Source organism: Sus scrofa, chromosome 1 (assembly GCF_054392235.1).
Source record: "Sus scrofa isolate SSC_HxYL_T2T_F1_AM1 chromosome 1, Sscrofa_HxYL_maternal_Yorkshire_Landrace_v2.0, whole genome shotgun sequence".
NCBI classification, from domain to species: Eukaryota; Metazoa; Chordata; class Mammalia; order Artiodactyla; family Suidae; genus Sus; species Sus scrofa.
Genome location: NC_139383.1, coordinates 135,972,386 through 135,994,841, shown reverse-complemented (window position 1 = coordinate 135,994,841; position 22,456 = coordinate 135,972,386). Strand labels below are relative to the sequence as shown.

The 22,456-nt window shown below is 43.0% G+C and overlaps 1 protein-coding gene across 2 annotated transcripts in view; it reads left to right on the top strand.

Annotated features, from left to right (window-relative positions):
* SORD (sorbitol dehydrogenase) overlaps window positions 1–22,456 on the top strand; it is a 41,909-nt gene that overhangs the window by 4,278 nt on the left and 15,175 nt on the right. Inside the window, exons 2-5 of one of the 2 annotated variants that reach the window (NM_001244162.1) lie at window positions 7,698–7,731; window positions 12,539–12,703; window positions 17,854–18,013; window positions 22,213–22,331. In NM_001244162.1, coding sequence (NP_001231091.1) covers window positions 7,698–7,731; window positions 12,539–12,703; window positions 17,854–18,013; window positions 22,213–22,331 — 478 coding nt within the window. Of the gene's footprint in view, window positions 1–7,697; window positions 7,732–12,538; window positions 12,704–17,853; window positions 18,014–20,703; window positions 21,801–22,212; window positions 22,332–22,456 lie in introns of those variants that run through there. The other variant, XM_084973347.1, reaches the window with a different exon arrangement.

Sequence of the window (22,456 nt, the reverse complement as noted above, 5' to 3'; positions counted from 1 at the left end):
CAAGGTACTTCATACATAGGAGGAACTTCTATATGCCAGAGGCGAAGACCCCCCCTCACAGGCAACCGCTGCAAAAAGTGTTTTCAGAGTTTTTCCCAAGTCTTCTGTTTCAAGAAATTAACCAGCTATGTGACCGGGAGGGGGGGGGGGGAAGAAGGGGGGGGGGAGGAAAGCAGCTTCGGTTTTTTTTTAACGCTCTAGGTTTCACTTGAATGGTAAGGGAAATGAAGGGAATGAATATGTTAAGTGCCTGCCCCATTGTAGGCATGTGCTCAGTGCTTTAATACTGGGCTTTACAAACTGAGATGAAGGACCAATTTTGTTTTTATTTCCAATCGGCCACAGACCTATATATTTGTATCCCTGTATTTGGATGTTAGAGCAATGTCAAAATGCGATAAACACTTATAAATGCCCCTTTCACAGATAGAATTTCTGTGCATATTGTATTGTCTGTCAGCAACAGTCCATCAGCCATACTGAGTACACTTATTCTTCTTTTTTCTTTTTTTGGCTGCACCTGTGGCATGTGGAGGTTCCCAGGCCAGGGACTGAACCTGTGCCACAGCAGAGACCCAAGCAGCTGCACTGACAAAGCCAGATTCCTAACCTACTGCGCCACAAGGGAACTCCTATCTGTCATTCTTTTTTTTTTTTTTTTTTTTTCTTTTTTTTCTTTTTGCGTTTTAGGGCCACACCCGAAGCATGTAGAGGTTCCCAGGCTAGGGGTTGAATCAGAGCTGTAGCTGCAACCTACACCACAGCTCACGGCAATGCTGGATCCTTAACTCACTGAGTGAGGCCAGGGATCGAACCAGAAAACTCATGGTTCCTAGTTGGATTCGTTTCTGCTGTGCCATGAGGGGAACTCCCTCTCTCTTATTCTTGATAGCCAGCTCAACCAAACTCGAGTTGTGAGTATCTGGACAGAGAGAACAGGAACAGCACAGCCTTTACCTCCATGGAGATGAACACCATGGAGGGTGTATAGTCAGATTTTTGTTTTATGATTAGCTGTATGAGGAGAGCACAAGTTAAAGGGAAAATAATCATTTTGGAATGTTGGGTTCGTGCTGTTTAATTATAGAGGGCAGAGGAAATAGTGCGTCAGAATCAAGTTTAAACATGAATTGGAGTACCATGAAGATATTTCTTGAGTTTTTATCTGTGAGGAAATGTATTAGACCTGATGTCAAAAGAATTGTTTTGAATCTGTAATAATGTTTTTTAGAAGTAAAATAATTCTATATCTGTAATACAAAGCATCCCCTCCTTGCACATACACTTTGCTGTTAAGATTTTGGGTGAGGAGGAGGGTATTATAGAAAGAGGGGGTGTGAACACACAGCAGCTAAAATGGTCCTAAGTATCAGGTCTCTCTCCCTAATTAGTTTTGCTACCAGCAGAAAGAGCTGCCTGCTTCTATAGCATCAAATTAAAAGGCCATGAAAGGCTTTAAGAAGCAGCTAAGGAGTTCCTGTTGTGGCTTAGTGGTTAATGAACCTGACTAGTATCCATAAGGTTTGATCCTTGGCCTCGCTCAGTGGGTTAAGGATCTGGTGTTGCCCTGAGCTGTGGTGTAGGTCACAGATGTGGCTCAGATCCCACATTGCTGGGGCTGTGGCTGTAGGCTGGCAGCTGTAGCTCTGATTTGACCCCTACTGTGAGTGAGGAAATGCAAGTTATTTAACCTTTTAATACCTAATCTAGACTTATCAGTCAGAGGCAGTTGAGGCTGAAAATAGAATCTAAAACTCCTTCAGAAAAAAGGAAAGCCAGGTAGTAGCAAATAGCCCAAAAAAAAAATCTCCTTTCCCTTTTAGTTATGTTTCAACCAATAAAAACCCAAACCAGATAAACAATAGACAATAAAATCCAGCGAAATCTGCTATCCCTGCCAACTGCCTTGGTAGGGCAGTGCCTTTGTTTGCAAAAGGCCAAGAAATACAAAGCTAACATTTTCCCCTAAAAGCAGGAGAAGCAGTAAATAATACATAAATAGGATTTTAACATTTTATGTAATAATCCTAGTATTACTAAGAGATCTGGTAAAAGTAACACACTTCTGGTGGGGGGTAACTAGAATTATGGTAGATGTGGGGAAATTTTCTTTTAAAACTTCATGACAGACAAATTCAGGAGGAGAAATACATACTCATATTAGCATCCACATGCTATGGCTGTTAAAGCTGGCAGTTTTTCCCAAACCAAATTTACACGAAAAACATTAATTATTGGCGAAAATATGGTCAGATTTTGTGAAATGATATTCAATTCAATAATTTTTTAGAAATCTTCGGTTATACAAGTGAGCACTTAATCAATGATAATAATAGCCCAGAGCATCCAATCAAGCTCAGAGTCTTCATATTTTTGCTTTAAATAAAGAACCATCTAGTAGTTCATGTATAATTATGTTCATACATTTTAAATTAGGAGGAATTTTTTTAAGTGTATTTATCACAGCTGATAATTAAATAATCTTTTAACCATCCTCTATGGATTCAACTGTTAAGGTGTGAAGGAAACTCAAAGGAGAGGAAAAGGTGGTGAGGATAGGGAAGGCTTTTGCGGGAGGTGACTATATCTCTCCATGTTCATGACTCATGTCCCTGACCCATCCGTGGGCACCAGTCCCTGGAGTACATTTGCCTGTTGGACAGCCCCACCTGGATGTCCCCAAACATGGCAATCCCAACACACCCAAATCTAAATTCCCAAAGGAATTAGGAAGTCATTTCATTAGGAAGTCATTCCAGATGTCTGCCTTCCTCTAACTTCCTGCCTCCTGCAGGATTGTGAAGAAGGTGGGGGTGGGGGTGGGGGTGGGGGGCTGTTGGCCATTGGAGAAATGGCCCCTCTGAGGTGAGCAAGTAAGTGCCAGGTGGTTTGGGAACTGCAGGAGGCTTGAAAGGAGGCAGGTAGCCTGCTGTGTGAGGGGTTTAGGATTTGCTGGGTCACTGGCCACTTTAGGTGAATTTGCATTTTAAAAAGATTGCTATCAGCAGAAAGCTGGATGGAGCTCTCTGGAGCCCAGCTCAGTTAACTTTGAGAGAGTTCTGACCCTTCTACTTTGACCCTGAGTTTGTTAGGACCAATGCGGCTAGAACAAAGCCTGTTGGGATAAAATGACCAGAAGAGAAACTTTTGGACTTTATTCCCACCCTCAAAACACCTTTCAAGCCCTCAGAGGAGGGGGAATATTGAGAAGGGAGGGGAGAAAAAGTAAGAGATTGTCTGATCTACTCTCCTTAATGGTTCAGGGCAGTCAGCAATAGGTTGACAGAGACCTGGCAGGCAGAGCAGGTGGCGAAGGTGGGTTGCGAGGACCTGGGGTAAGGCTAGCTGCTTTCTCCCAGCCCTGCCTGTCGTCCCTCACTCTAAGGCAGGTGACATGGCTTTTACACTCAATGATAAAATTAAGCCTAAAAACACTCCTAGAATCCTACTTCACTTTCTTCTAAATTCCAGCTTTTTAAGGAACAGTCAAGTTCTCTTAATATTGATATGAAATAAAAGAAATATAACTTTTCCACAAAAGTTTTTATTTTTATTTTTATTTTATTTTATTTTATTTTTATTTTTATTTTTTTATTTTTTTTTCCATTTTTGGCCTCCCTGAGGCATATGGACTTCCTAGGCCAGGGTTCAGATTGCAGCCACAGTCGAGACCCAAGCCATAGCTGTGGCAACGCTAGATCCTTAACCCACTGTGCTGGGCTCAGGATTGAACCTGTTGTCTCCATGCTCCTAAGACACTGCCAATCCCATTGTACCACAGAAGGAACTCTCAAAACAATTTTTAAAAAACTATTCTTTTCAAAAGGAGAAGGACAAGGTTGTCCAGAGCTGGTTCAACCCTATTGTGAGCTAATTATACAGAAAGAACTTTGATGTTATGTCTTTTCTACTAAGAGCTAATTTATTTACTGTAATTTGGGCACTCTCTCTCTCCCCCCTTTTTTTTTTTTTTTTTTTTTAAATAATTATCTTCATTGTATAGAGGAGGAAATTGAAGACACAAAGAGGTATGTAACTGCCCCAAGGTCACACAGCTCCTGGAGGGAGGCCTGGGTTTCAACACAGATGATTACAGAGTCTGTCACCACTGCACCAGTCAGGTTGGCTAGAGGGGAGAAAGCGCATCTTCTCATTTCTCCTCATATTGAGGCCATTGCTGCAATCCAGGCAAGACATACTAAGGGTGTGAACTCAGATGTGTCAGTGGAAGTAGAGGAAAGGAGGCCAGTAGGATATATTCTGGAAATACATACTTAAGCTAATTTGAGAAAATATATTTAGGAAAGACAGGATAACATTTAGGAATGCAAGAGGCACCTGAGATGACTCTGTTCCAATAGAGCTCTTCCTGAAGTATTTCCATGATTTCTTTGGAATGGTGGTGGTGTGGAGAGACCTGAGGGGGCTAGAAGGGACAGTATGTAAGTATTTCTGACTAGAAGTGAAAAATGCTGCAAAACTTACATAACTACAGTAAAGAACAGTTACTCAACTACTCTTTATCCCCTTATTACTATCACAGATAAGAAATCCTGTTCAGGAAGCCTTGAATATGCCTTATTACAAAACCTTTGGGAATGAAGAAAGGAGCCGGAGGATAAAAGTGAAAGTTCAAGATCTCAGAGGAACTAAGAAATTTTGATACATGAGAAATAGGATAAATGAAAGTATCACCGCCGAAATCTGAGCCAGAAATGGAGATTAAGTAAACAGGATTGTAGCCAATATCATACCAAGGAACACAAATGAAAAGCAAGGTTTTTTTCAGTAATCATGCTGTAATAACTTTCTAAAACATTGTGAGCCCTGAAGCTGCGCTTATGATAACATTTACAAACTTAAGGACTGATCTTAACTGGTCTTGTGCTTAGGTGGCATGTCTCCTGCAGAGAAGGGAGGCGGGAGCCAAGCTGAGCTGTAAGGGTGATTAGAACCAGCAAGAAAGAGAACAGAAAAAGCTTTCAGAGAGAACTGTTTAAGTTCTCCCTAACATGTATTCTGCTACCAAGGCAAAACCAGACTATCAGCACAGCATCCTCTAGTGTCTTTGAGAGACACTGCAGCCTTGTCCACATGGTAAGACCAAAGTTGGTCAGCTCTGTTAACTCCAGCAAACATTTACAGCAGTAATTTCTAGTGACTCAGGGGCAGCTTGGTATCCCCAACTGTTACTTTGAATTTGAATCTTACCACCTTTCCACCCCAAATGGGCTATTTAATCCTGGCCTGGCTGGAGCCAAGGACATGAAGAGTGTACTGGAACTCTCTCTCAGTGCCTGGGAAGTTGCCTATAAGTACCTTTAGGGAGCAGGTTGGGGGTAGGTTGGAAGAGTGCTGTTCCATGTTTGGAATAAAAGGCCTTATTTAGTCTTTAAAAGTTTCCATTTAACCTGCAATTTAAAATTTCACTCATGATAACAGAAGCATAACTTTACACAGCTGTCCCTGATACTGTATAATGTCAGATGTGGGGCCAGCAACTTTTAGAAAGGTTTTGGTGACAGCCATCTATCCTGAGTTGCCCATTTCTAGATAGATTCTCTCCCTCCCTTCTCTTTTTCCTTTCTTCCTCTCTGCTTTCCAAATGTAGCCAGTTTAAATTATTAAGAGATGAAAAACTACCTTGTCTCTTTTCCCCACATCATGCTGCTTTGGGTGCAGCTCCATCATCTACTACCTAGATTTAGACTGCTAAATCTCCCCTTTCCTCCACCTCATCATATAGAAAATGGGATAATGAAGTCACTTCATAGTCGTGCAGATGAACTGAAGTGACGCAGGTATGGCACTTAACACAGGACCTGACATAAAGAAGCTGGTCAGTGTTAGCTAATCAGCATTAGCATTATCACTTTGACTTTTGTTTCGCTGGCAACAGGGAGTTCAAATTAGTGTTGAGCTGCTACAACAGAAAGGGCTAGTAATCTCAAATGAGTGAGATCCTCAGACTTTGGGTGGAAATATTGTTATGGCGGGTGCTTATTTAACAATTTCCTGGGAGTTCCCGTCGTGGCTCAGTGGTTAACGAATCCGACTAGGAACCATGAGGTAGAGGGTTCGGTCCCTGCCCTTGCTCAGTGGGTTAAGGGTCCGGCATTGCCGTGAGCTGTGGTGTAAGTTGCAGAGGCAGCTCGGATCCTGCGTTGCTGTGGCTTTGGCGTAGGCCAGCAGCTACAGCTCCGATTAGACCCCTGGCCTGGGAACCTCCATATGCTGCAGGAGCGGCCCTAGAAATAGCAAAAAGACAAAAAATAAAACAAAACAAAACAAAAACAAGTACAATCCCTCTGGGTTTGGGGCAGGGTACCTGGTGCCAAAGAGATTGAAAGCATGGTTTTGGTTTTTGGCCAAAATATTATCTTGTTAGCAAAATCACTCTCTTTTTTGTTTGTTTTTTGTTTTTTAATGGCCGCACCTGTGGCACATGGGAGTTCCCAGGCTAGGGTCAGTTTGAAATTGCAGCTGCTAGCCTACACCACAGCCATAGCAATGCTGGATCCCTAACCCACTGATCAAGGCCAGGGATCAAACCTGCATCCTCAAGCTACATTGGGTCCTTAACCTGCTGAGCCACAGTGGGAGCACCTGCCCTAGGATTGTTTATTGCTACCCTTAAAAGCATGTGGAGGAGGCTTTTCCCCCCCATTTTTTAAAGTTTTATTGAAGTATAGTTGATTTACAATGTTGTGGTAGTTTCTGCTGTACAGCGAAGTGATTCATTTATGTATATACACATATCCATTCTTTTTCAGATTCTTTTCCCACACGGATTATCGCAAAATAATGAGTAGACTTCCCTGTGCTATACAGCAAGTCTGCATTAACCATCCATTCCATATACTAATAGTGTACATATGCCAGTCCCAAACTAAGGGAGGCTTTCTGAAGGAGGCAAAGTTTGAGCAGTGCTTCCCCCCAGAGTGCTCTGAATTGGGCCCAGCTCCAACATTCTCATCATCTAATTGACTTCTCCTTACATCACCCCTGAAGGAGAAAAGGCAAATTCCACCTAGAGGGTGTGATGGGATGCAGTGACTCAGGCTTGGGAATCAGACATACCTGGGATTAGCCCTGGTTTAAAATCCACTCTGGGTCCATATGAACTTGACCAAGTTATTTAATTTCCCATCTTCAGGTTTCTAATCTGCAAATAGTGGACTGTGGTACCATCATATATGTAAAGCCCAGTAAACAATATAACACAATAGGTGAGGTGAACAATTTACATCCTTTCTCCCTCGTCTTGGCTGCCTTCAAAGAATTAATAAAATGAACACTTGGATTTGGCCATTCACTATCCTTACACCTTGTCACCAGGAATTTTCTAGCCAGTTGGCAAAACGTGGGAAAAAAAAAAAAAAAAAAAGCAAAAAAGCTAAATCACCATCATAAATAACTATGTATACCACCAGGTTGCTTTTTAACCCAATGAGAGTGGCCAGAATGCAGGCCCTTTGTATTCGCAGGAGGCTTCTAAAACTCCACACTGGAAGTTTTGGAAGAGAATTGGTCTGTGCACTAATGTGAATGATCAGAAAACACACACTTTCTCTATCTCTTCCCCATCTAGAGACAAAAGCCCTTTCTATGCAGCTGTCAGAAAAACTCTTACCCTTTTTAAAAAGACTGAAAATGTTTATTATGCACGCTAACTTTTTCTGTTTTGTTTCCTTTAGGAGAACTATCCTATCCCTGAACCAGGCCCAAATGGTAGGTCTTTGGGATACTTAATTTTATAATTTCCTATTGTTTACCCTGGAGAGAAATGCATTGCTCCCTTAGTCCTCTTTTCCTATGGTTTATTACTTTAAAACCTCCATTTAAAACTATGCTTTTGGGGTTCCCGTTGTGGCCTAGTGGATTAAGAACCTGACATAGTCTTCATGAGGATGTGGATTCTATCCCTGGCCTCGCTCATTGGGTTAAGGATCCTGCATTGCTTTGAGCTGTGGTATAGGTTGCAGGTGTGGTTCAGATTTGATGGTTGTGGCTGTGTAGTAGACCTCAGCTGCAGCTCTGATTCAACCCCTAGCCCAGGAACTTCCATATGCCACAGGTGTGGCCGTAAAAGTAAATAAACAGACAAACAACATTTTTGTTAGGTTTTCAACCTAGTCCATTGTCCACAGCATGACTGGATAGATTCATTCTGACTGCTACATAAAATAAAACAAACAGTGATAGAACCAGAAAAGTTATCGTATCAAACTACTGACTTGTCCCAAAGAGTTTTTGACATAAAATCCTTTCTAAAAAAATATTTATTATTTTTTGCTTTTAATTCCCAGGTCAGAGATCAGATCTGAGCTATAGTCCTTAACCCTCTGTGCCGGGCAGGGGATCAAACCTGCATCCCAGCACTGTAGAGATGCCGTTGATCCTGTTGCACCACAGCGGGAACTCCAGCATAAAAATTTTCAATTTATGGACCAAAGGCAGGATTATTCCTCTTTTGAACTAATGACAGAGTTAGGTTACTGCCATTTGGGTGGCCAAATCATGTCCTAACCCAAACTCTGAAAAGGAGTGAGTCCACAAATCTTAATCTTTGAATTATAAAAGGGAAGATCTAGGAAGACCAGGACCTTCTGTCCAGTGGGGATGGGAGGGGCTGCATAGAGGCTTACCCTACTGCCCTGATTAACCAGGAGCAGACGGTAAGTGAACATAATGGGGCAAGGTTCCCGCCACCTTTGCTCTACTCCTTCTGGCCGAACCTGCTGAGCCCAGCTGACATGCATGTTTCCTGGGATGGTGTCTGTACTTGGGGAAGTCATGCCGCCCTGTTGGCTATAGCAGATCCCAGTTGACAGTTTTCCAATTGCTTCCATCCCTGGAGTCCCAAAGCAAGAAATGGGACAGAGTATCCATAGATAGCTCATCTCACATCCAGCCACTCGGGTCTGTTTGTGTCCTTGGTGAGTTGGGTGTCATTCCCCACAGTGCCCCACCTTACCCCAGAACTGCAGCTCCTGTGTGAACATTAGATTGAAGGCACTTTTCTTGGAGCTTCCAGAGCTTTGCTACTCAAAGATCATTTGGGTTACTGATTTTTAGTGATAAGAATACACACAATAGCTGTTTCTATGGGTGTTTAGCAAGTAATGTATATTTAAGATACAAGTGTTTCTACTGAGATATTGTGTTCAGAGAAGTGAAAGAGGCACCTTATTGTGTTCTGAAAAGTTGCTATGGATTCCAGAGGTGGCAAAAGGGCTGTTTTGGACCCAAAGGATCCTGTACTGTTTCTCTGATACAGCACTTTGTTCTCACTTTCTTATCCCTTGCTGCCCTTGAAATGGAAGGGGAAATGATGGTAAATTTCAGCTGGAGTTCAAGCATCTCTTGTTTTTGGCCATAGCATGTAGAAGTTCCCAGGGCCAGGAATCACACCTGTGCCACAGCAGCAACCAGGCTGCTGCAGTACAGTTCCCCTGTGCCACAGGAGAACTCCATTGAGCAACTCAAATTTAATCTCCTGTTATAAATTGGTAACTTGAAAGAGGAAACTCTGAGATAATTTTCCTAATTCAGTTGACTTTTCCCTGCCTTTGATCTTAGTGTTCAGGAAAACCAAGGATGAAGGAAGTTCTTGAGAGCCACACTTATATTGCCCATGGTGTATTGCCCATGGTTTGTGGCAAGGGCAGTGTGTCTCTTTGTCTTTCTAAGGCAGAGCTTTTTCTCAGGGAGATATTTGTAATGTAAGCTCCGTCAGACTAGGCCAGTAATTCTTTGGGACTCATTTCAGCAAAGGGACTCAGTAGCATCATTATTTTCAACTTGGAAGACTGACAACAACATCACCAAATCTCACCATATTCAAACCTGTGAAGGAGAAATGTCAGTTGAAGTCTTTGGATGGTTTAAAGCTTCACTTTTGAACAAGCAACAGGCATGAAGAACTCAGCCTGATAGCTCACAAAGTATTGCCAAGCCTAGATTGTGCTTGACTCCCTCTCATGAATAGATAAGAATCAGGCATAGCATATTAATTGTCTGGAAATGGTTATTGCCTAGAAAGCAGGGTTTTTTTTTTCCCCTCTTAGGTAATTGACACACTTCTTCCTACTAATAATATCTTTTATTAGTGTATTAGAGTTCTCCAGAGAAACAGAACAGAGAGAGAGAGAAAGAGAAGTTATTATTTATATTTATTTTTATATAGACTTGTTATATATTTATATAGAGACAGGGTCAGAGGAGCTTCCTAGACAGAATTTATAAGGATAACTAGCAGGCTGAAAATTCAACCAAGGAATTGAGGACAATTCCATATCCTTTGGGAAACCTCAGACTTCTTTAGGCCTTCATCTGATTGGATGAGGCTGATCCACATTATGAAGGGTAATGTGCTTTACTCAAAGCCTACTGGTTTAAATGTCTGTTTTATTGAGGTATAATTGACATATAGCATTATATTAGCCTTATGTGTGCAACATAATGATTCAGTATCTGTATATATGGTGAAGTGATCACCACAATGTCTAGTTAACATTTGTCAGCACATATAGGTTTTTTGTTTTTTTGGGGTTTTTTTTTTTTTTGGTCTTTTTGCCATTTCTTGGGCCGTTCCTGCGGCATATGGAGGTTCCCAGGCTAGGGGTCGAATCAGAGTTGTAACTGGCAGCCTATGCCAGAGCCACAGCAACGCAGGATCCGAGCCAAGTCTGCAGCCTACACCACAGCTCACGGCAACGCCGGATCGTTAACCCACTGAGCAAGGGCAGGGACCGAACCCGCAACCTCATGGTTCCTAGTCAGATTCGTTAACCACTGCACCACGATGGGAACTCCAGCACAAATAGTTTTTTATCTTGTGATGAGAACTTTTAAGATCTATTTTCGGGAGTTCCTGCTGTGGTGCAGTGGGTTAAGAATATGACTGCAGTGGCTTGGATTGCCGTAGAGGTTAGAGGTTACAGTGGGTTAAAGGATCCAGTGCTGGAGTTCCCTTCGTGGCTCAGGTTAACAAACCTGACTAGGATCCATGAGAATGTGGGTTCGATCCCTGGCCTCGCTCCAGTTCGACCCCCTAGCCTGGGAACCTCCATATGCCACAGGTGCAGCCCTAAAAAAAGAAAAAAAGAAAAAAAAAAAAAAAAAAAAGGATCCAGTGTTGCTGCAGCTGTAGTGTAGGTTGCAGCGGCAACTCAGATTCACTCCCTGGCCTGGGAACTTCCTTATGCCAATGGTGCATCCATTACAAAAGGAAGGAAGGGGAGTTCGCGTCGTGGTGCAGTGGTTAACGAATCCAACTAGGAACCATGAGGTTGTGGGTTCGATCCCTGCCCTTGCTCAGTGGGTTAACGATCCGGCGTTGCCGTGGGCTGTGGTGTTGGTCACAGATGCGGCTCGGATCCCGCGCTGCTGTGGCTCTGGCGTAGGCTGGTGTCAACAGCTCCGATTAGACCCCTAACCTGGGAACCTCCATATGCCGCGGGAGCCCAACAAATGGCAAAAGACAAAAAAAAAAAAAAGAAAGAAAGAAAAGAAAAGGAAGGAAGGAATCTATTCTCTTAGCAAATATGCATCACAATAATTTTAACTATAGTCACCATGCTGTATGTTACCTCCCTATGAATTATTTTATTTTATTTTAATTTTATTTTGATCTTTTAGGGCCGCACCCGAGGCATATGGAGGTTCCCAGGCCAGGGGTCAAATCAGAGCTGTAGCTGCGACCTACACCACAGCTCACGGCAACACCAGATCCTTAACCCACTGAGCAAGGCCAAGGATCAAACCTGTGTCCTCATGGGTGCTGATCTGATTAATTTCCACTGAGCCACTATGGGAACACCAACTTATTTATTTTATAACTGAAAGTTTGTTTCCTTTGCACTTCACCCATTTTACCCACCCTCCACTCCCTGCCTCTAACAACCACCAATCTCTTTTCTGTATCCATGAACTTGGCAGGTTTTTGTTTGGTTTGGTTTTGGTTTTTAGATTCCACATATACATGAGATCATATAGTATTTTTCTTTCTCCAACTTATTTCACTTAGCATTATGCCTTCAAGGTCCATCCATGTTGTTGCAAGTGGCAAGATCTCCTTTTTATGGCTGAATAATATTCCATTGTATGTTTGTATGCCACATTTTCTTTGTCCATTCCTCCATCAATGGATACTTAGATTGTTTCCATGTCTTGCTTTTTGTAAATGATGCTGCAGAGAACATGGATGTGCTTAAATGTTAATCACATCTGAACAATACCTTCACAGCAACATCTAGCATTTGACCAAACAGCTAGGCACCATAGCCAAGCCAAGCTGATGCATAGAATTAGCTAGCCCTCACATGCAGTTATTTTTCTCTGTAGAAACTTTCTTGCCTTGCAAGTCTTAATCAGCGTTACTTTTTAGCTTGTTTTCCTCTGTGATCTTAATTTTGTACCTGGCTTTTGAAACCAAGCCCTCTCCTTTGCACAGAAGAACAACATCACGGTGACTCAGAGGGATAAAGGGCTTTCCCCCCCTCACCTCTTTTCTCCTTCTCCTTTCTCTTATCAGAGGTGTTGCTGAAGATGCATTCAGTTGGAATCTGCGGCTCAGATGTCCACTACTGGCAGCATGGTCGAATTGGAAATTTTGTTGTGAAAAAGCCAATGGTGCTGGGGCATGAAGCTTCAGGAACAGTTGTAAAAGTAGGATCATTGGTGACGCACCTAAAACCAGGTCAGCAAAACCCTTCAACTAATGGATTTGTTTATTCGTTTTACACAAATATTTGTACCTTATTTCCTGGGGCCAGGCCTTCTGTTAAACTGGGGATAGAGCAGTGAACAAGTCGGTCTCAGTCCCTGCACACATGGATCTTACCTTTCACAGGGAAAGGCAGCTGATAGAGGCGGATAGTTATTTATTTAAAACTGTGTTGAGGGCAGCAGAGAAGAATACAGGGTGCAATCAGTGTGTTGTACTCCCAGACCCCCTGGCTCGTTTGAGGAAGGGACAATTAATTCAACACCTGAAGGCAAATAAGAAATAAGCCATGTAAAGTGGAGGGGAAAACATTCCAGCCACAGGAACCACGGAATGCTTCTACATGCTAAGAACCAGGGCCTTCCATGCAGCATTGATATTACTGGATGGCTGGGAAACTAACAATAGCTTTTCCAGATTTGCTTAATTCAGGAGGGAATTCTCAGCTGTGGCAGATTGTGATGTTCCCCAACTCAGTGAATTAATCCAGGCTGTCTTGGAATAACCAGCTGTTGGCTTTAAACTTCCTTTCCTGATGAGGCCATTGCACAGCCTGAAGATGACAGATTATTTTGGGGAAGGGGAGGGAGTTCTCAGGAGGTGCCATCCTATGTTAGTTATAAGGCTCTCTGAGCCTGGCTGCATGGGGAGGGGTCCACCAGCTCTGAAGAAGCCAGACATATGTCTTACTTAGGTCTTTTATTTATCATCAGCGAGGTCTAGAAAGGCTCTGAAGTTTTGCAGGGTTATCCCAAAGTGGAAGGTTCATAGTTTCCAGTCACCACTGATTGGTTCTTACCTATGGGACAAAGTCTCTAAATAAATATGTCATATTTAAATTAGAACAAGCGCCTAATTATCTTCTACAGTGGGTCCAGCCTTGTGCCTGGTGCTTTGAGGCATATAGAAAATTGAGAAGATACAGTCCCTGAATGCTTCAGTCTAGTTGAGGAGACTGGATATCAGAATATACATAAATACCTATATCCATAAACAACATTGTTTTAAGTTGCTAATCTCTTAAGTTCAAATGCATTTTAATAATTCTGCATTTTTACTCCACCAACCCAATGTTTAATGTTTTTGACATCATATTTGACATATTTTTGTTTGTGTGTCCTTCAACTTCTTATTTTGGATATAAATGATTTTACTACTTTTGTGTTTTAACTATATATTTTTGCCTTTACCAATGACAATTTTACTTTCATAATTTTATTTTATTTTATTTTTTCTTTTTACAGCCGCACCTGTGACATGTAAGTTCCCAGGCTAGGGGTTAGTTGAACGGGAGCTGCAGCTGCTGGCCTACACCACAGCTATGGCAACACTGGATCCAAGCCGCATCTGTGCCCTATGCTGCGGCTTGCAACAGTGCCGGATCCTTAACCCACTGAAAGATGCCAGGGATAGAACCATATCCTCACAGAGACTACGTCAGGTTCTTAACCCACTGAGCCACAATGGGAACTTTTCATAATTTTTATATTTCTAGTTGTAGTTTTATTTTCCACTTAATGAAGTCCCTTTAACATTTCTTGTAAAGCCATTTTAGTAGTGCTGAACTCTTTTTAGCTTTTGCTTGTTCCAAAAACTCTTGATCACTCCCTCAATTCTAAATGATAGTCTTGTCTGGTATTATTATTCTTGGCTGTAGATTTTTCCCTTTCATTACTTTCAGTACTTGTGGCCTACAGAGTTTCTGCTGATAAGTCAGCTGATACATTTATGAGAGTTTCCTTGTACATCCCTAGTTCCTTTTCCCTTGTGCTTTTAAGATTCTCTCTTCATCTTTAATTTTTGCTCTTTTTATTAAGTGTGCCTTACTGTAGAGCTCTTTGGGTTGATCTTGTGAGTCTTTGCTTTCTGGACCTGCAAATCTTTTTCTTTTCCCAGGTTAGGAAAATTTTCAGCTGTTATTTATTCAAATAAGTTCTATGCCTTTTTTTCTCTTTTTTTTTTTTTTTCTAGAACCTTTATGATATGAATGTTAGTAGGTTTGATGTTCCAGAGATCTTTTAAAATATCCTTAAGGAACTTTTGGAGTTCCCTTGTGGTGCAGTGTGTTAAGGATCCAGTGTTGTCACCGCAGTGGCTTGGGTTACCTCTGTGGTACGGTTTTGATCCCTAGCCTGGGAACTTCTGCATGCTGCAGGTGCAGCCAAAAAAAAAAAAAATCTTCTTTCTTCACTACTCTGTCTCCCAGCTCACTGATCCATTCCTCTGTATCATCTAATTTTTTGATTCCTACTAGTGTATTTTTTATTTCGGTTATTGTATTCCAGCTCTGTTTGGTTCCTTTTTTAAATTTTCTATCTCTTTGTTAAACTTCTGTGTTCATCCATTCTTCTCCTGAGTTCATTGAGCAAGGTTATGATCATTTCCTTGAATTCTTCATTGGATAGATTGCTTATCTCTATTTCATTTAGGTTCTTCCGGGGTTTTATCTTGTTCCTTTGTTTAGAATATCTCTACTGCCTCATCTTGCCTAATGCTCTGCTTTTATTTCTATGTATTAGGTAGGTCATTTCCCAATTAGGTAGTTTCATTTCCCAACCTCAGAAATAGCTTTATATAGGAGATGTCTTGTGGAGCCCAGCAGCACACTCCCTCTTGTCACCAGAGCCGTATACTCTAGGAGTGCTACCTATGTGGGCTGCATGGGGTCTTCTGTTGTGGCATTCTGGCTATTGTGGATTGATGGTTCTTGTTCCTAGCCCAGTTGGTGGCCATGTCCCACTTCATACTAAGGCTGCTAGCCATTAGTGGGTGAGGCTCAGTCCTGGCATGGCTGGCTGTGCGGTTCGTGGGGTCCCAGGACTGGTTCCAACTGACTTATAGGCATGTAAGCCCTTTGCACTAATAGGCAAGAGGGAGAACTCCAAAACTGCCCTTGTCAGCACCAGTTTTCTCACGGTAGAACAAGCTCCCCAAATTGTTGCCAACACCATCTGTATTCCCAGGAGTCCCAGTTACCTCCTGCCTCTCTGGGAGGCTCCCTAAGATTAGCAAGTGGTTCTGACCCAGCCTCCTTTCAGATTACTGCCACTGTGCAGAGTGTGTGAGATTTCGTGAGTGCCCTTTAAGAGTGGAGTCTCTGTTTCCTACAGCCTACTCTGGCTATCTTGTACAAAAGTCCCATTGGCCTTCATCTTCCCAGTGTAGGACCCATGGGCTGAGGAGCCCAAGGTGGGGCTCAGAACTTGAGTTCTCCTGGGGAGAACTTCTGCTTCTGTGATTATTTTCCTGTTTGTGGGTGGCCTACCCAGAGGTGTTGGTCTTAAATACACTGCATCTCTGTCCCTCCTACCCATCTTGTTGTTCCTTCTTTATGTCTTTAGTTGTGGAAAATCTTTTCTGCTAGTCCTGATAGATAGTTGATCTATAAATAGTTGTAATTTTGGTGTGCCTGTGGGAGGAGCTGAGCTCAGAGTCCTCCTACAGTGCCGTTTTGGTCACAGCCTTCTGCCCCCTGCCAATAATATTTATCTTATTGTTTGAATTTCCTCTGCAATAATACCAGCTCAGATAATTATAATAATGATAAAAATTTTTCTTAATGCTACCATATATTACTACTACTACAATCACCAGTACTTTTAATGTGCGCTTACTACATACCAGGACTCTACACTATCTCGTGGGTACTTTTAACACAAAAGACATAAAAATAGCTTAACCTGTCTCTTCTTGGTGAAAGGCAGAACTCTCACAGGTTCTTCTCAGGGTCCTAGCACACTCCTCAGGCACAGGTGGGTCCTAACTCTGTTAGTACACCCTCTGGGAGTCGGGATTCGGGTAGGACATTGACTGGGAAGGAACTTGGAGGAATGAAATTTCTGAGGTAGTGTTAATGTTCTGTGTCTTACATAGGGGTTTACATTACACAGATAAATTATCACATTCATCTAAGGGCCCACTTCATATTTGCGCGTTTCGTCAATATCTAAATTTTGGAGTTCCTATTTGTGGTGCAGTGGAAACGAATCTGACTAGGAAATATGAGGTAGCAGGTTCAATCCCTGGCCTCTCTCAGTGGGTTAAGGACCTGGCATTGCCGTAAGCTGTGGTGTAGGTTACACATGCAGCTCAGATCCTGCACTGCTGTGGCTTAGGCTGGCAGCTGTAGCTCTGATTCGACCCCTAGCCTGGGAACCTCCATATGCTGTAAGTACAGCCCTAAAAAGCCAAAAAAAAAAAAAAAAATCTAAATTTTACCTTTAAAAGGAACCATAAACAAGCATTGAACTCTAGTTAATGTTATACAAGCTGAAGTATGATGATATAACCTGGAGTGAGGTGTACTCATGTCTGCAACCTACTTTAAAATGCATCAGAAAAGAAGAGGACTGATGGATGGAAAAGAGATGGATAGATGGGATAGTGATACTGTGAATATATCTAAATGTTAATTAAAGAAACTAAGTGGAGAACTTCTGGGTGTTTGCTGAACAATTATTTCAACTTTGCTGTATGTTTGAACTTTTTTTACTAAGAAGATAGAAGAGCCATTCTAAGGCTGGGTTTCCAAGTGGGCATGGTAAGACATAGAGAAGTACAATAGAGCTGGCCTGAACATTCACAAGCCTGAATGTTACCGTGTACCAGAGTCTGAGGCCTCTGTGGGTCATTTGCCTTAGTGGTTCTGCTAACCAGGAATCAATTATTGTCTAGGAGACTGAACATAAGACATGCCGTCATTATGGCTCTTGTGTTTGTGAAGGCCTTTTAGCATATTATCAGAACAGGTGAAGAAAAAGAAATGTCTGCAAATTCCACCCACTAGCTACTTCTTTTGCAGCAGTTTGAGATGGGACTGGTTCTGTTTCCCAAGTTGAGAGGTGGCTGTGGAGCTGGAGGGGCAGGTTGGCTTGTTCCCTGAGTTGATAAAAGGCCAGGCAGGCCAAACCAGTCAGTAAAGTGGACTGGTCATTTTCTTCCAGAGTATATGTGCTACATTTGGTATTTTCTTTAGAAGGCACTGATGGGTTGGGCTTGCCTGGGGCACCTTGGGTCCCCAGTGAGGAGGATGGCTCATTCGGCCAGTTTCCCTTGCTAGTATATGTCCAGGAGCATTCGTTCCTTCACAGCATCTCTGCCCCTGCCTATGTTTTTTTCTCCAGGTGACCGTGTTGCCATCGAGCCTGGTGCTCCCCGAGAATCTGATGAATTCTGCAAGATTGGCCGATACAATCTGTCACCAACCATCTTCTTCTGTGCCACACCCCCTGATGATGGGAACCTCTGCCGGTTCTACAAACACAATTCTAACTTCTGCTACAAGTTAGTGCCCACGGCCCAGCCTGCCACCTGGGACCTCTTACCCAACGTTTGTTTAGTGTTCTTTTTTCTAGTTTCCTATGATGGTTTCATTTCAGCTCATAATTCCAGACCTGAGGCATCCCCTCAGAAGGCCTGCCTTTCTTGGAGGCATTGAAGAAAGTTAATCTGACAAGGGTTAAGACTAACTTGCTTTCTTGGAGGCATTGAGGAAAGTTAGTCTGACAAGGGTTAAGACTAACTTGCTGTGCTTTCAGTCCAACTTTCCCTCACATAGAGCAATAATAGAAAATCGGTGCTGAAATCCCTCACCCCTTTCCAGCCATCCTAGAGGTAATTTATTGTGGTTGTCCTCCATTGTTGGTTTCTACTGCAGCTATGAAAAAGAGCTCTTATAACAGTAGGAACCTTGATAACAACAAACAATGACAGCAACAACTGTTTACTTAGGTGGCATGGCATGAAGCCAGGGCATGAGCTTTGGGACCCTGGATCCTTTCCCTCCTAGGGAGTGACTATGAGGAAATGATTTAACCTTCCTCTGCTTAATTAATCACCTGGAGGTTAAATAAGGCAATGCATGTAAAGTCACAATTACTATTACGTTCTTGGCCTTGCCCTAATAAGTGCTTTGTATGCCTTATCTTTTTTAACTTTCATAAGAGTAATGGTGAGGTGGGTATCAGTATTGCCGTATTATGCGACAGTTAGCAGAGGCAGGAGAAGGCTAATCGGCTTGGACACAGAACAGAGCCAGGAGTCAGTCTGGTGTGGCTGTAATTCTTAAGCTCCTGCCCTGTGCTAACTACGCTACCTCAACTCTCAAAGTGGTTTTGGGAAGTTGTGTCTCGCAGAAGCAGAGTGCTATCCTGTCTATATCCCTAGCCCGAGGAGCTCTGGGATACTGGCATACTACTTCCCTTCTGAACCGGACAGGTACATTTTCCTCCCACCCTAACCTGGCTCCAGCAGTGTCTCTTTTGACCAGGATAGGGCTTGTCTGATGGAGGCCAGGTGCCAGTCACAGGAACAGTCTGACAGATCTGAGTTTTCTAGTGCCTACCAGAAGCCTTGAGAGGAGTCATAGGCCAGGGCCCTCATGACAAGTTCAAGTCAACATACTACAGAAAGCAAGTTACATGGACAGAGTCAACCTTTGAGAAAGTGATTCCTGAACCAACCTACCTTTTCTGGGCCCTTTCCAAGTCAAGGTGCCAAACAAGTTCTTTGTGGAAGGCAGAAAAGCATAATGATAAAACTCGAGACTAACCACTGATCTCTGCCTTTTACCAACCACGTGACTTGAATGAGTTCCTTAAAGTTTGTAACCTCAATCTCCTGGACTTTAAAATGGAGATAATTGGAGTTCCCGTCGTGGCGCAGTGGTTAACGAATCCAACTAGGAACCATGAGGTTGCGGGTTCGGTCCCTGCCCTTGCTCAGTGGGTTAACGATCCGGCGTTGCCGTGAGCTGTGGTGTAGGTTGCAGACGCGGCTTGGATCTTGCGTTGCTGTGGCTCTGGCGTAGGCTGGTGGCTACAGCTCCGATTGGACCCCCTAGCCTGGGAACCTCCATATGCCGAGGGAGCAGCCCAAAGAAATAGCAAAAAGCCAAAAAAAAAAAAAAAAAAAAAAAAAGTGCTTAAAATGGAGATAATTGCATCAATATGATGAAATGCGTGGAATTATTGATGAAATTCCATGGGGAAAGCATATCAAGTACTCAGCATAAGGCTTGGCACATAACTGGAGCTCAATAAACAGTGCCATAATATATTGTAGCTGTGTCCTTGTGTCTGGGGGATGGTATAGGGTTAGGCCTAAACGGAAACTTTGCACTGAGGATGGGGAGGTGGTGGTGGTTTGCAGGGAATGATGGGGGAGAAGATGTTCTGCTTGGCAGTGGCAATGGGAGCACTGCAGAGGGCCTCTAGGGCACATGCTATCCCCACCCCTCCTCTCCTTCCAGGGTACTTTATGTCTGTGTCCCCAACCCAGCCCCAGACCCACACCCTCCTCTCTAGTTTCTCTTTGATGATTTGTACACTACCACAGCTTCTTTATTTTCCTACCCACCTTATTTTCTATCTTCCTTTTTCCCTTTTGGCTTCTTGCTCATACTTTAACCCTTTAGCCTCTTCCCTGAATCCCATTGTGAAAACCACCAAATTGCCTTGTCATTTTCTGGTATTTACAAAATCATGAACAATTAGGGCTGGGGAAAAAAAAATGTATCCCTTTTTCCTCAACCTCCTCTGAACAAGCCTGGGGAAAGAGGACCCAGAACTCTCCCCAGTGGCAAAAGGGCTGGGCCCCGGGAGTCTGGCTGTGATAGCTGCATGTGTGATAAGGCGGCATCTGCCAAATCAGTGGGATGATCACCCACATTAACACTCCTCTCTTGTCACCATCCCCAATCCCATTTCTCCTTGGTGTTCTTATTCCAGAGGGAAGTCAAAGTGCATGTGAGAGGAGGAGACAGTTCTTGACCACAAGCCACCCTCAATTTATTTAACACCGATTCAAGCTTTGGGGAAGGCCCATGTGTGAAGAGGCAGGACTGTCAGAGAGAATGTGTGTGGTTGTGGGTCCTTGAGAGAGCTGGGCAGTCTTCACTATTTCACCTCAAACTTTTTTCCCTTTTGTAGAATTGATGGAATAGGTTGGGTGGGTAGGAGGGGAGATAACAGCAGTCAGAGAAGCAGAGAAGATTGGGGTGGGGAAAATGATGTAAGAGAAGCAGAGAGGAGGGGAGAAAGAAGGAGTGGCGAGCATCAGACTGGCTGAATGCAGGCCTTGTTATTTATTCTGTGGAGGATTATGAAGAGAAGAATCATGGGAGTGAGCATATGGTTTGGCTGCCACCTTTCTTTTTAGAACTTGAGGAGTTTTGTGTTCATGTACACATAGGTTTTATGGGTGCTGAATAAATAGTAGACAATGAGGAACTCGTAGAAATTAGAGACTAACTACAGAGCTGCCTGTAGCAAGAGGCAGCTGATATGGGACCTGCAGAGGATGTGGAATCAGGAGATTGGATTCAAGTCTTGCTTTTCTACTCACTAGCCTTGTAACCTTGGGCAAGACTCTTAAGGTCTTCCAGCTTCAGTTCTGCTACTGTAGAATAAAGGTAAAAATAAAGCCTGTCCTTCCTGCCTAACAAGGTCATGGTGAGGATTAAATGAGAAAATGAAGGAGAGTGCTCTCTAATCTGTAAAGCCTTATACAAATGTTTGCTGTCATCATCAGTGGGATCATTAAGAGGGTCAAGATGCCAGTGGACAGGGAAGTGAAAACCAAGAACCCAGGTGGTGAAGATGACATAGCATTTAATTTCCTGCATGGAGACAAGCCCTTTCCCCATCTTAACCAGTCCAGGGACAGCCAGGCAGCTATTGCCATCAGCTGTGGTTCTTCTAGAGTATGTAATAAGGGAAACAATATACAGGGTGATGTCAGCTTCTAAGCACTGCTTTGCAAAGCTGCTGATAGCCTAGATTGTTTGCTAAAATGAAACCAGAAAGGCTGTAAGTTTGAGAAGCAGATGAAATGCTGGAATGTGCTTAAGTTAAACTTTGTGAAATGAACTTTTCATTTGTTAATGACAGCTGTACCATACCTGATCTTGGATAAAATTTTTAAAGGAGGGCACTATGATATGAGGGATCAAACCCTTTGAGCCCTCAGTACTCATTGGTTTTGAACTTTTGGAGCAAGTTGTTTAATCCTCCAAGGCTTGGAGAGTTCCTGTCGTGGTTAACGAATCCGACTAGGAACCATGAGGTTGCAGGTTCGATCCCTGGCCTTGTTCAGTGGGTTAGGGATCTGGCGTTGCCGTGAGCTGTGGTGTAGGTTGCAGATGCGGCTCAGATCCCGAGTTGCTGTGGCTGTGGCATAGGCCGGTGGCTACAGCTCTGATTCCACCCCTTGCCTGGTAACCTCCATATGCTACGGGAGTGGCCCAAGAAATGGCAAAAAGACCAAAAAAAAAAAAAAAAAAATCCTCCAAGGCTTAGTTTTCTCATCTGTAAAATGAGAGTAATAGTGTCTACCACAGAACTATTCTGAAGATTTATATGAGTGAATATATGCAAATTGCTTAGCACATTACTCAGCACATAAATAAAAGCTCAGTAACTATTAGCTATTATTATTATTCTTAACCCAGAGGGACTAACTGAGTGTGTTGAATGACTCCTCAGGCTTCCTGACAATGTCACCTTTGAGGAAGGGGCCCTGATTGAGCCACTGTCTGTGGGAATCCATGCCTGCCGGCGAGCTGGAGTCACTTTGGGAAACAAGGTCTTTGTGTGTGGAGCTGGTAAGAAACAGATGACACCATATTATGAGTTCATTAAAGGGGAATGTGAGGATCCCTCTGCCTGTCTCATTCCCCCTCCAAGGGCTGTGATTGGTAATATTATTTCCTAAGCAATGTAACACTTT